The sequence below is a fragment of the Octopus sinensis genome, linkage group LG14 (genome assembly GCF_006345805.1).
Source record: "Octopus sinensis linkage group LG14, ASM634580v1, whole genome shotgun sequence".
Classification (NCBI taxonomy): Eukaryota; Metazoa; Mollusca; class Cephalopoda; order Octopoda; family Octopodidae; genus Octopus; species Octopus sinensis.
Window position 1 is genome coordinate 28992027 of NC_043010.1, and position 13576 is coordinate 29005602.

General features: G+C 39.3%; 1 protein-coding gene across 1 annotated transcript; it reads right to left on the reverse strand.

The window, feature by feature from the left end:
* Positions 1 to 6004: 6004 nt before the first annotated feature.
* On the reverse strand, positions 6005 to 10997 carry LOC118765929 (vascular endothelial zinc finger 1-like). The gene is made up of 2 exons (XM_036508781.1): positions 10859 to 10997; positions 6005 to 8297 (listed from the first exon to the last, which is right to left on the reverse strand). The coding sequence occupies exon 2, from the start codon at positions 7913 to 7915 to the stop codon at positions 6056 to 6058; it is 1860 nt and encodes a 619-aa protein (XP_036364674.1). The 5' UTR covers positions 7916 to 8297; positions 10859 to 10997; the 3' UTR covers positions 6005 to 6055.
* Between the last annotated feature and the right edge of the window lie 2579 nt (positions 10998 to 13576).

Sequence of the window (13576 nt, forward strand, 5' to 3'; positions counted from 1 at the left end):
CATTATATATAAGGGCTTAGTAAAATAAATTTATTTTACTAAGCCCTTATATATAATGTAATATTTTGAATTCGCCTAAAATGGTCCCTTTACATACTGAATACTTGGTGAAATTGATTAATAATTAATTAATTTTACCCTCAATTGTTGAAATTATATATTGAAGTGTACGTTTATTATACAGTTGATCTTGCCAATTACTTTTGCACAAGGGGTTCAATGAAGTGTTAGGAAACAGCCTGATTATGTAACCCTGCACTCATCAGAGATGGCAGTTGTGGAATGAAATATGACAACTGCTCTCTACTGTTCGAGGTGAAATGACACATCCAGTTTGTGGTTGCTGTGAAAGAGACAATTGAATGAACTGAGCAAGGGTTAAGAGTTACGTCCCTTGGCACCAAAACGTCATTTCTTGTGTTACAAGGCAACTAGAGTTTTCTGGAAAACTATGTATGTTTTAGCATTGGCGTTCTATATATATATATAGAACAAATAGTGAGGGATTGTTAATCCTGGCAAAATACTTCATAAGTTGCAGTTCTTCACTTATCTAAGTAATATTGTTAGCCAGGCTAACAATATTACTTAGATTAGTGAAGAACTGCAAGTAATCTTGTGGTAGGGTCTAAGGTTATGGTTCATCACAATTCTATATTGTAAATCTGTGGGCTCAAACTGATTTTTACACAGAGTGATCATTCTTATATATATATATATAAATCTACACACACACACACACATATATATATATATATATATATATATATATTTCTTTACTACCCACAAGGGGCTAAATATAGAGGGGACAAACAAGGACAGACAAATGGATTAAGTCGATTACATCGACCCCAGTGCGAAACTGGTACTTTATTTATCTACCCCGAAAGGATGAAAGGCAAAGTCTACCTCGGCGGAATTTGAACTCAGAACATAACGTCAGACGAAATACCGCTAAGCATTTCGCCCGGGGCGCTAACGTTTCTGCCAGCTCGCATACACACATTTAGATACATATATAAATGTATAAATGAATAAGTAAAAGGCTGGATATATTACTAGTTTTGTATTACTCAAGAAGACCCATACTCCACAGCAAAAGTGTTTAGGCCACATACCCTGGTGAAGAGGATTGGCCTGCAAAACTCCTGTGCCAATGCTATGTAAAAGGCACTCATCCAGTGCCATGTAAAAGCACCCAGTCCACTCTGTGAAGTAGTTGGCGTTAGGAAGGGCATCCAGCCTTAGAAACCATGCCAAATCAGACTGGAGCCTGGCGTAGATTTCCAGCTTGCCAGCTCTGGTCAAATCATCCAGCCCATGCCAACATGGATAATGGATATTAAATGATGATGATGATATGTTGACCCTAAAAGGATAAAAAACAGAATCGACATTGGTGGGATTTCAATGAAGATATGTAATATTAGTTTCAAATTTTGGCACAAGGCCAACAAGTTTGAGGGAGGGGATAACATTGATACCAGTGTTCAACTGGTACTTATTTTATTGAACCTGAAAGGATGAAAGGCAAAGTCAACCTGGATGGAATTTGAACTCAGAACATAGAGATGAACGAAATGCTGCTACGCATTTTGCCTGGTATGTTAACAATTCTATCAGTTCCCCAACTTGAAAATGTGTAATTCTACTGTATCAGATATCTTCTACTATAATTAAATCTACTTAGACATCTTGTCATTTGTTGTTTAGTTTATTAGTCTACTGTCAGTGGTTTCAGTCATGAAGGGTTTTTGCTGCTTATATCAACACTAATACTTAATCTGGTACTTATATTTAATCTTATCCATAAGATGTGAGAATGTAAAAGAAACACTGGAATAATGCATGCATGTAGGTATTTATATTTACATATATGTGCATGTGTGTCATCATCATCATCATCTTTAATGTCCATTTTCAATGCTACCATGAATAGGACATTTTAATAGGAACTGCACCAAACTCCAATTGTCTGTTTTGGCATGGTTTCTATGTCTGGATGCCATCTACTTTAGAGTGTACTGGGTGCTTTTTACAATGCATTGGGCACTAATGAGATTGCCAAGTAATTGGGAGCTAGCTTTGTACTGGGTAATGAGAAATTAAATCATAACAGAGGTGTCTTAGCTGTAGAGGAGATGCATGGTTACCCCAGTTAGAAAAAAAAAAGATTATGGTGGTGAGAGCATACCCTCAAGTTACAGGAATGTGACTATAAGAGAAGTGGTATGGGTGGGTAAGTAATTTTGTGGAATTGTGAGAGGTGAGTAACAGATGAATAGAGAATGGGATAGAGTGAAATGAGGTAGATTCACAAGTGTTTTCAGAGTTGGTTAACCTACAACCTTTCCTTTCAATGCTAGAAAATATTCCAGCTCCCCCAACATTATGAAGCTTATATAAAGTCATGGCAGCAAACTCATCATAGCATTGGCCATTATTATCAAACCTCACATTATTTGTTCTGAATTCCTGGGCTCTGTGTTCAAATCCCACTGAGGTCGACTTTACTTTTCATCTTTCTGGAGTCAATTAAAAGAATCAATCTAAGATTGTGAATTGCTGCAAATGTAAGAATGTTGGACTGGATATCTTGAGAAAGTGAGGGAAAATTTCAAAGCTGCTCAAAACTATACAGATCTCTGCTTTAGTAAACATGTAGCCTAAAGGTCTACTTTTATATCTGAGAGCATAGCTGCTAGAATAAGAACAGGCCATGTGTCTTTGTTTGTCCCCCATCAGCAAGTTTGCTGTTTTCTCTGTATAGGAGCAGTTTAGCTCCAAATGACTGAAGTAGTATATGTCACCGTGAAGGTTAAATAATGCTGAAACACCAGGTGTCTGGTAGTCTAAGCGATATCTCTAGGAGCTTGGCCCAATGTGTTTTTACACATAAAAATTATAAACAAATATTTCTCTGACAAAATCCTAATGCAAATGTCTTTAATGTTTTTGTATGCTAGGATGGACTAAAAATATATGTACACATCTTCATATATATATTTTATCTTTTACTTGTTTCAGTCATTGGACTGTGATCATGCTCAGGAACTACCTCAAAAAGTTTTAATTGACCTCAGTACTTATTTTTAAAACCTGGTATTTATCCTATTAATCTATTTTGCTGAACCACTAGGTTACATGAACATAAACAAACCAACACATGTTGTCAAGCAGTGGGTGATAGACAAGCACAAAGACACACATCCATATATGATGAGCTTCCACACAGTTTGTGTCTACCAAATTCACTCACAAGGAATCAGTTGGCAGTAAGAGAAAACATTATATGTGGTGAGGTGGCAGAATCGTTTGTCCTTACATCTGAGTTCAAATTCTGCCGAAGTTGACTTTGCTTTTCATCCTTTTGGGATCGATAAAATATGTTTCAGTTGAACATTGGGGTCAACGTAATCAACTTAACTCCTATCTCGAAATTGCTGGCCTTGTGCCAAAATTTGAAATCAATAACCTAAGACACATGTCTGAACCTGAAACTACATTGTTGCAAGGCAAGCTTCTTAACAACACAGTCTTACCGGCACTCACACACATCTCTCTCTCTCTATATATAATATGGATATCAGTGTGGGATGCAATATGATACATTTCAAGAGAAACACTGAGGTAGTGTCCGACTGAATTACCTCCCCTTACATCAACTTTTCATTGTATAGTTCATTTCTTAGCAAAAATAGAATACAGACGAAGGACTGGTGTTAACAATTGATTAAAAATCCTTTAAGGTAAAGCCTCAGCATGACTGCAGTACAACGATAGAATGTACTAAAAAGGAGTCTGGTTGATGTTCACTTTTACTGTCCCCAAGTTAATATTTACAGCAAAGTTGGTGACCTTTTGTGGGAGGAAGTTTATAGCTTAGTGGTTAAATGAAGGGCCAAGAGATTTTAGAGGTGAACGGAGTTCTTTATGAAACGTTGTCAGTAAGGGTTAGCCCAAGTATTATGTATGTTTCCCAGATGAGGTGAACTGGGATGCAAATTAATTAATAATTGCTGCCTTGAAAAAGAAAAAAGGATACACTGGACAATGTAGTTACTGATGCACAAAACAGGATGGTCATGGCTGGAACAGCTTTGCTAATAGGTCTGCTTGATCAAGGATGACCTGGGGTTAAAAAAAACATAATGATAAAGTAGGAAGAGAGTCTGATTATCAGGAACTGAATGAATGGCTGTTTGGTTAAGAACCAGACCTCAGTACGTCATTTTCATGACTGTGATGTGGCGAACTGGAAAGTGAAGAAATAGAACTCAAAGGAATAAAATATCAAATCTATAGATTCTTAAAGCAAACTAACACTTTCTAAGTTAAAAAAAAAAAGCCACAAATTTTTGGATGGTGGGAAAAGGTGATAAATTTATTCAATGCTACAACCTGTCTAATACTATTGTATCAACCCAAGAACAATGAAAAGATCAAGCCAACCCTGATAGAAACTGAACTTAGAACATAGAAAAGGTCATAAATTCCATAATGTATTTTGTCCACTCCTCTACCAATTCTGCCAGCCATTGTCCTTGAAAGAAAAAGAACAAAAATAATGATTCGTTTTTAACAGATAAAGCTATAAGTAGCATGAAAATATTGGGTTTAAAATCTTTATAGATAGAAAAAGTTGAAGGCTGCCTGTGGGGCTTGAACTCACATCTTCTATAAATATGACAAATGTTCTACTGTTGGACCAAAGCAAAGCAGTCCTTCGAATTTCTGTATCCGTTTTAGAAGCTTCATTCTTACCAGTGAGAATTGTATGTTGTCAATGTCATAAGATTTAGAAAATCTCCCTCTCAAAGTTTCTAAATTCTTTTGTGACCAACAAAAATAATATTCAAGCTAACTGTAAAAGATATATATATATATATATATATATATAAGAAAGTGAGATGACAAAGGAAAAATGATTATCTTATGAACTTCATTGGCTTACAGCTGCTTCTGCAATAAAATTCAGTGGACTCATATAGTTGAGTGCCTGAGTAACACCTTATACCTTCATCAGAACCTCGATTATGAAGCTTACAATTGTTTATTCCTTTGACATCTCACTTTCTTATTACTGCACTATACTCGACTAATGCTTCATTCTGAAGCATATGTAGATTGAATTCTACACCCGGTTATTAGTCTTGCAATGCTTAATATATACATACATACATATATATATAGACACACACATAAACTCACTCAAACTTACCAAGTGTATAGTTGAATCTAAACTTCTACATTCTATACAGTTGCTTGAGGTGTTGAAAATTGTAGTCACATCTTTGTCAATAACTTACAAACTATCTTTATAGATTGAATTATTTAAAGAATTTCTATGTAGTTGCTTGGATTCTTCAACATAGCTGTTACAGTTGTGACAGTAACTTTTAAATTTAACAATTTGAGCTAAATAACGTCTGTATTTGTTGCTTGAGGCACTCAATATTGCAACCACAACTCTGCTTATAATTAACTAGCTGCTTTGTAAGATATACCACATGCTTCAAATTGCAAATTTTAGGATGGAGAGCCCCACCATCCTCCATCACCACAAAGATGGTCTCAGTGATTAAACATATTGTTCAGCTACATCTGCATACATAAATCTCTTGTGAATTGTTCCATGTTCTTATCATAACCACTAGGTCAGGAGGTCAACTTTGCTTTTCATACGTCTGGGATAAATAAATAAAGTACCAATCTAAGGTAGAAGTCAGAATACCAGTGACTGAGATTACAACACACTTCTTGAATGAGATGCCAGTTACTCATTTGCAACTGAGTGGACTGGAGCAACATGAAATGAAGTGACTTGCTCAAGAACACAACACACTAACTGGTGTAGTAATTGGAACCATGATGTTGTGTTCATGAGTGCATTCTAGGTTGCATGCCTTCACTCCTGATTAACAGATGACAAAGAAAAAACTTCCCTGTGATTTCATAAAGAAGAATTAAAAAAAGAAAGTATGAAATCTTTTTGCTAGAGAAATTGTCATTCATTTAAAAAAAAAATTTTGATTTTATTATTGAATTAAATTAATTATTTGTTTGTGAATATTCGTGTTGTGTTTGCTAACTGAGGGTTGTTTGTAAATAAATGTGTGGCTGGAGCCATTTGTAAAGTGGGGAAAAGTTGAGCAGTTGAAGACATTTGGATTGTATGAAAAATCTGTGTGATGGGTGTGTTAGCAAGTGTGACTGTATGTGCACCGAGTGTTGCCTGCTGTGGGATCACAGCAGTAGCAGTGCCTGCATTGGTGTGAAATACTGTTGCTTGGCCTTCTGTTAGCTGTGCTTGTGAATCAATGGCTGTTAGTCCTGAAGCAGTGCTTGCATCTTGAATTATGTTGGATTGTGTTGTCTGTTGTTGTTGATGATGGTGCACTTGTTGTGCCAGTTGTATTTGCGGTAGATCGTTTTGAAAATGCACCTCAGTGACAGTAGCCCCTGTTGCTGGAGCATCTTCTGTTGTATTGTTCACAACTTCTGCTATAACATCAGCACGTGGCACACAGCTCAGCTTCCTTCGTCCCTTTGTAGGTGTTTTGTGTTTAAGAAGGTGGTCATAACGAGAAAAGGCAAACCCACACAGATCGCACTGGTAAGGTCGTTCACCGGAGTGGATACGGGCATGAACTTTCAGGTAAGACTTCCGAGAGAATGCCTTATCACATATTTCACAACTGTACTGTTTACTGGCACCTTCTTGGTGACACAGTTTGTGTCGTTCAAGATTGTCACGCCGGGAAAAGGTTTTGCTGCAAACAGAGCAGTGAAATGGAACTGCATTGCAGTTGACACTTTTCTGAGGTGGCTTTGTGCTGCTGATTGGTAGGGCATAAGTGGTGATGATTCCAGGACAGTTGTCTTCTTGTTTCCAGCAAATGCCTGAACTGTCTATTGCACTGGTATCAAGGTAGCAGCCACTGCAAGATGTTGCAACAACTGCAGGAAGTATTTTTACAATGTTCATTACATTGGTGCCATCTGTAGTAAAAGCTTGCACACTGTTGTCTACATCTGTTGACGTCTCCAAACTAGACGGCACTACAGCTGCTGCAGCGTGTGGTACAACAGCTGATGCAGTTGGTACAACAGTAGCAGCAGCAGCAACAGCTTCTTCATCATCAATGTCCTGTTTTAATACAAGATGGGGTTGATATTGTTGCAGTTCAGACTGTTGCTGCAATTGCTGTTGAAAAAGTAGTTGTTGTTGTTGTTGTTGTTGATGCTGTTGCAGTTCTTGTTGAATCTGCAACAGATCAGATGTTGTTAATTTTTTTGCATCTTCATCTTCTTTTATTGCACAGATGTAATTTACCTGATTTTCACCTGACAACACAGGAAATGCATTAGAAATAATGCAACGTTCACTTGGTGGTGGTTGTATGGAGCTTTGACAGGTTTTTTGTTGCTGTTTCTGTTGTTCATCAAGGACTTCTGAAACCTGACTCGAAATATTGTTGCTGGTACTACTACTACTACTACTACTACTACTACTACTAATGTTGTTGTTGTTGGCAGTGGTAGTGGTGGTAGTGGTGATAGCAGTGGTGGTGGTGACATTGTTTGCATCATTGCTTGTAGAGACTGGCATGACATTGGCAACAGAAGAAATAATGTGGCTGAATATTTTGTCGGTATGCTGCTTACGACGATGCCGCATCAAGTGGTCATCCCGTGCAAATGCACAGCTGCAAATCCCACAGACATATGGCTTCTCACCAGTGTGTGACCGGCCATGCACCTTCAAATAAGACTTGCGTGAGAATCCTTTTTGGCAGACATCGCAGTAGTAAACGGGTCTGGACAGGTGTGCGGCCTTGTGCCTCTCCAAGTTGTCACGACGGCTGAATGACTTTCCACAGATATCACAGCGAGGAATCTTCTTCATCTTCATCCAGAACAACAGGTTTGGGCTTCATCCAAAAGGATGAAGCAAAATTTGATGAACAAGAGAGGGAGGTGAGAGAGTGAGAGTGTTGGGAGAAAATATCTCTTATTGAATGGAATCGGAAAAGTTATAAGTGTTATTTTACAAATGATTCCCTAATTAGACAGAGAAATCTCTCAGTGGGTGGGAGGAATCATATTTAAAAATGTTTTGTACATGACTTTTGCTTTAAAAAAGTTAGTAAAACAGGTAAGTGTTGTTTAATGGTGATGGGCAGGCAGTTTTAAACAACAGAACTATCACCAGAATCAATGTTAGCAGAAGTCTTCTCCTTCTCCTCCTCCGGTCTCTGGGATAGTAATTACCATTTTGCACTTTTATTGAATTACTGGAAAACAAAAGAAAAAGAAAAATACAGGTAATTAGTTTGTAGATACTTCTATAGATAGATAAGTAACTATGTCACCTTCATTACTTTTACATGTACAATTTCTATGCATGTTTGGGTTGGATGAATGTTATTGTAACAATATATTCTACAGCCAAATACCTCTACCTGTTTTTTAAGGAGGGAATTTTCATTCCATTGGTTTTAATTGACTAACTCCACCCTCACTTCCAAACTCCAGGCATTATCTTTTAGTTAGAAACAATTGTTTAAATGCAACAGGACAGAAGTGTTAGAGTATTGGACTAAATGCCTTGAGTTATTTGTTATAGTTGCTTATATCCTGAGTTGAAATCCTGCTGAGGTAAATTTTGCTGAGTCAGTAAAATAAGTAGCAGTTAAGTATTGAGGCTCATATATTGCTTGTCCCTTCCAACTAAAATTTCTGGCCTTGTACCAATGCAAAAAAAAAATAAAATAAAATAAAAATAAAAATAAAAAATAAATGCAACTGAAAGTGAAGTTGCGAGTAGTATTTACATAAGCAACATGCATCTTATGGACAGTCATCCCAGTAACTTCATATCTATCATCATCTCCCACCTATTTTAGTCTTTCTGCTGTCATTGCTTTCTCTCTCACCCACCCTTCCTTATTTACATTATCTGAGTAAAGTTACTAAGGCATCATCTGCATTGATGTCACAGCAAAAGCCCGCCTCCCTAGGTATCTTCTAAAGTGATTGGTGAGCTAGCAGAGGGCTCTGATGTTCTTTCATTCTTACCATACAAAGGATTGCTGGTGCACCCAGTCCACTCTGTAAAAGTTGATGATAGGAAGGATATCTTTCAGCTGTAGAAACTGAGCCTAAATGACATATATGAGCATTAGTCTATGAGAAAAATTTTAAAAAGTGACTCTGACATTGATTATTTGTCCAACCCATGCCAGTATGGAAAGTAGACATAAAATGATGATAATAACAAACAGATGTAGTTCATACAAGAGTGTATTACAAATAAATAAAAAATAAAACAATAAGGTGCACTTCCCAACATTTTATAAATTTCTTTGGGATACCTACCTATGGCTTATTGCATAACGTATTGACGAATATTTTACATTTACTCCAATATTTCAAAAATGAAAGATTCTTTTCTTTGTGATCCTTTCAGAACTATTCTGAGCACCAATTTGGATTGTGATCTATAGTTTAGGTTAACTGCTGATATACTTAAAACTGCCATTGAATTATATCTTATTTGTTCTGTTTAGTGGCATGTATATAACACAAGGATGACATCTAAGTAATATTAATTAGTCTATCTACTCACACCTGTCACATATATAACCAAGTGGTGAAGGTATTCACTAGGTTTGGACAAACTCCTCTGCAAATGTAATTATTATCTAATATTTATTTTCATTTTCCACAAATTGAATGCCTAACAGTGGCTCTATTTTAACAATTAAAATAATCTCCGACAACATTGTGGCGATGTCATACCTGTGGCATCTAAAGGCAGGTAAATGCTGTGTCCCTTGCTGGCCAAATTCAATGTAGGTCATAGTGATTCTTAAACTTTCCCACTTTTACGAAAACAATTTTAATTAAAAAAACAAAACATCTCAAACGCCTTGTCACATTTAACCTCAGACCAGCCCTTGAGCAGACTTATAATCAAAATCGCTCGGGCCGAGACCATTCCATCGTTTTCGGTGTATATACGACTATATTATCTAATGTCGCCCCTATTTTAGCTGGTAGGGGGAATTTAGCTGTTATTTCTAGGAAATTGAACGACTGCATAAAAACTCCACAATTGGTTCGATCTATGCAATTTTTGTTGTTATTGTTTAACTGTAGGTCAGTCATGACTGAGTAGACTTATGATCAATGATATTCCACCCATGACCATTTAATTCTCCCGGATATGTGTACTTAGGACAACATTTTCCAATGTGTCTCTTCTTTTTCAAGGCGTAATTTGAGAGATGTGGCTGCTTCATAGAAGTCATTGTTGTTTAACTACTGATAACCCCCCATCCTGGAGTTTTATTGTAGAAAACGTTCCGGACGTGACCATACCATCTTTTTACAAGAAACGTTATCCAATGCGTCCTTCCTCTTATGAAGGTGCAATGCGATTTGAAGGGAGACTGGTGTGTTATTTCTTGCAGGTTGAGTGACCCCATATAATAATAACTAAAATGATTTCATTCGCCGGTATATCGTTTCAGCTTATGAGACTGATGATAAGTCTGTCATGTGAATAAATTTTAAATATTTACAGAAGTAGTTTATTAGGGTTATCAATTAAATATGCAAATGGAGCGGGGAGGGAAATCGGTTGACTTGTTTGTATTTGCTTTTCGGCAGTTGGAATGAAAATCGGACACGAAGCTTGGATTGCTTTCAAATCTCGAACAAACTCTGTTTTCCGTCTTAATGGATTTCACTAGTTTTATTTATAATTAAAATGAAAATAATTGAAGAAGGAAATTCTAAAAAATAACATAGATAAAACAAATAAAATATAATTGAAATAAATAAAACTCACCAAATAATCAAATTTTCCAGTAAATGCCACAATTAATAAATAGCAATAACAAAGAAGTCGGTGAAAGCGGTGTAAATATGTCTGCATTCAAAAGTTCCTACCCCCTTCCTCCTCAAATCTGATCAAGGAATTCTGTTGGAGGAGGAATTACAACCGTGTTTCGTGGTCTGCTACCACAACAGCTCCTTTATAGGATCCAGTTAGCTCAAGACATCATCAGGAGGGACCACGTCCGGTTTCGGCCCCTACTCCTCTACCGTTTTGACGTGCCCCCCCTCCTCTTTCGGAGGTGTCTTCAGCTCTGGTGTAGGGTGCATGTCTTCTTTCTTCTGTTCCCTGGCCTCTTCGATGTAGCGTCAACGAGTGTCAGCGGGCGTATTTCTTTATTTTACCTATAAAAGGTTTGCATAGAGGGGACAATGAAGGGCAGGCAAGGAACACATAAGGGTCAAACGCGCCCATTACACAAATTAAAAACGGATGGGTTTATACATGAGAATAAAATGATATGAAAACGAATGATTAAATTAAAATATAAATGATGGGTATTACATTATTCTATTCGGGTTAGTGGACTAACCCGCCGGTTGGTTTCCTTTTAAGTAATTACTTTCCATTCCCTTGCATGTGGACCGACCGTGCAAGCACAGCACCTTGCATACTCAACTTCCTTACAACTCCCATCCATCTTTTACCGAATACTCTTTGCGACAGGCTCCTCCTCTCCAGACGGATCTTGCAGAAAAGATGGGTGACTAAGTAATTCCCCATGCCACGTCCGGAGATGAATTGGCCTGTCGTGATTCCTTCTGCTTGTGCCTTCTATACCACATCTTTCAGTATGGTTACTATGCAGAGAAAAGCTACCTTCTTTTCTTTGGTGAAAGAAGAAAGTGGTACAATCTTTATCATGGACTCAAACGAGAGCCGTACTCCCTCTGCATCCGACATCAGCTGTTCAGCAAAGGTCATCAACTCCCTCAACTCCCCACTATACGAAGGCATGCGTAACCGTTTTACTGGCACGCCCGCACCTCGGACACTTGCCTAGACAACCTTTCCCGAACCGGTAAGGCCGATCGGTAGCACAACCAGGTCAAGGATTTCTGGTAGTTAACCAGAAATCCCGACCCAAAAGTCCTCCCGAACAGACTGGCTAGCTGCCCCTTATCGAAGCTTAGAATCTCCTCCAGGTCATCGTCGGACTTAAGCTCTACCAACTTGCTATAAAAATCCGCTGTGGTAACCCTGCTGTCAGCATTGCTCACTCGAGAGAGGAGGGAAAGTGTTTGTCTGCACTCCTCCCGTCATTCCCCCAACTTGGGTCTCCGCGTGATCCATGCACCTAAGTCCACAAGGGACTTCACCTTTCAGAGTACCAACTCGGCATGCGATGACCACACCTGCTCACCATCCAGGTAGCACCGGAGATGTCTCAGCCTCAGCGCATACTTGCGCATCATTAGCCAGGGAATCCCTAGCCCACCCTTTAACAGTTTCTGACAACAGATGGAGCGCCTCACAAGTGGAGTTCTACTTCCCCACAAAAAGTGGAAAAGGATCCGCTCCAACTTGGTCAGCCACAAACCGGGGCAAGGCACGACAGTTAGGCGGTAGGTTATCACAGATGCCATGAACACCTGCGCAACCTCCGCCCTTTCCAACAAGGATAACTTCCTCTCAGACCACTTCTGGGCTATGGATGTCACCTTGCTCGCCACCTCACTTCAGTTCTTCTCCACCTGGAGGTCCGGTCCGAACTAGATCCCGAGCATTTAAACCGGGCTCTCCGTCCAGCGCCCGACGACGCTGTTGGGGAGGCATCGACTTGCCCCGCCAGGTGCCGAGTTGCAAGTCAACTGATTTTTCCTGGTTAATTTTGGCTCCTGCCACCGTCTCGTTTCCTTTGATGGCATCTTCTACGCGAGGTAGCTGCCCTTCATCAAATACGGTGATGGTGACCTTATCCGCATACGCCGACACATTTCTTCCATAACTCAGATCACGCGGGTCCGTGACTTCCGCAGCAGTGGCTCAAGCGCCAATACATACAGTAGCGGAGACAAGGGACAGCCCTGGCGAACCGAACGCTCGATCGCGAAAGGGTTCGAGAAGAACCCATTCACCCGGACTACAGTTTCGATATTGCCATATATGGCTTTGATCCAGCCTCGGAAGGTCGGGCCAAATCCGGCCGCCCGGAGGACTGCCGCCAGATATTCGTGGTCAACCCTATCGAATGCTTTAGACTGGTCCAAATTCACCAGTGCTCCACCGTTGCCTTGCACTTTACTCACTCGCTCTATGGTGTAGCGAATGGGGTGAAGGTTGTCTTGTATCGTCCTTCCTGGGATGGCATATGTCTGTGCTTCTCCCACCAGGTCGCCCACGACAACCCTAACTCTCTTCGCAAGCACCTTGGCCAGAATCTTTAACTGTGTTTAACAGAGTTATGGGCCTAAAATTATTGACGTTATCCCCCTTGCTCGGGTCCTTCCTGATCAGTGTCACCACTCCTCGGCTAACAGCTTTGGGAATCCTCCCATTCTGCTGCCAATTCGTGTACACACTGGCCAGTACGTTCCCGAACAAGTCTGGCATGCTACTATAAAATTCGTAAGGAAGACCATCCAGACCCGGCGACTTGTCCCCGGGACACTCGGACAGTACCTCTCTGACCTCCTCGGCTGTGATTGGTCCTTCGCACGCTCAGTATCA

Bases quoted from the DNA above. Each gene is read 5' to 3' on its own strand.
- LOC118765929 (XM_036508781.1), bottom strand. From the start codon at position 7,915: ATGAAGATGAAGAAGATTCCTCGCTGTGATATCTGTGGAAAGTCATTC.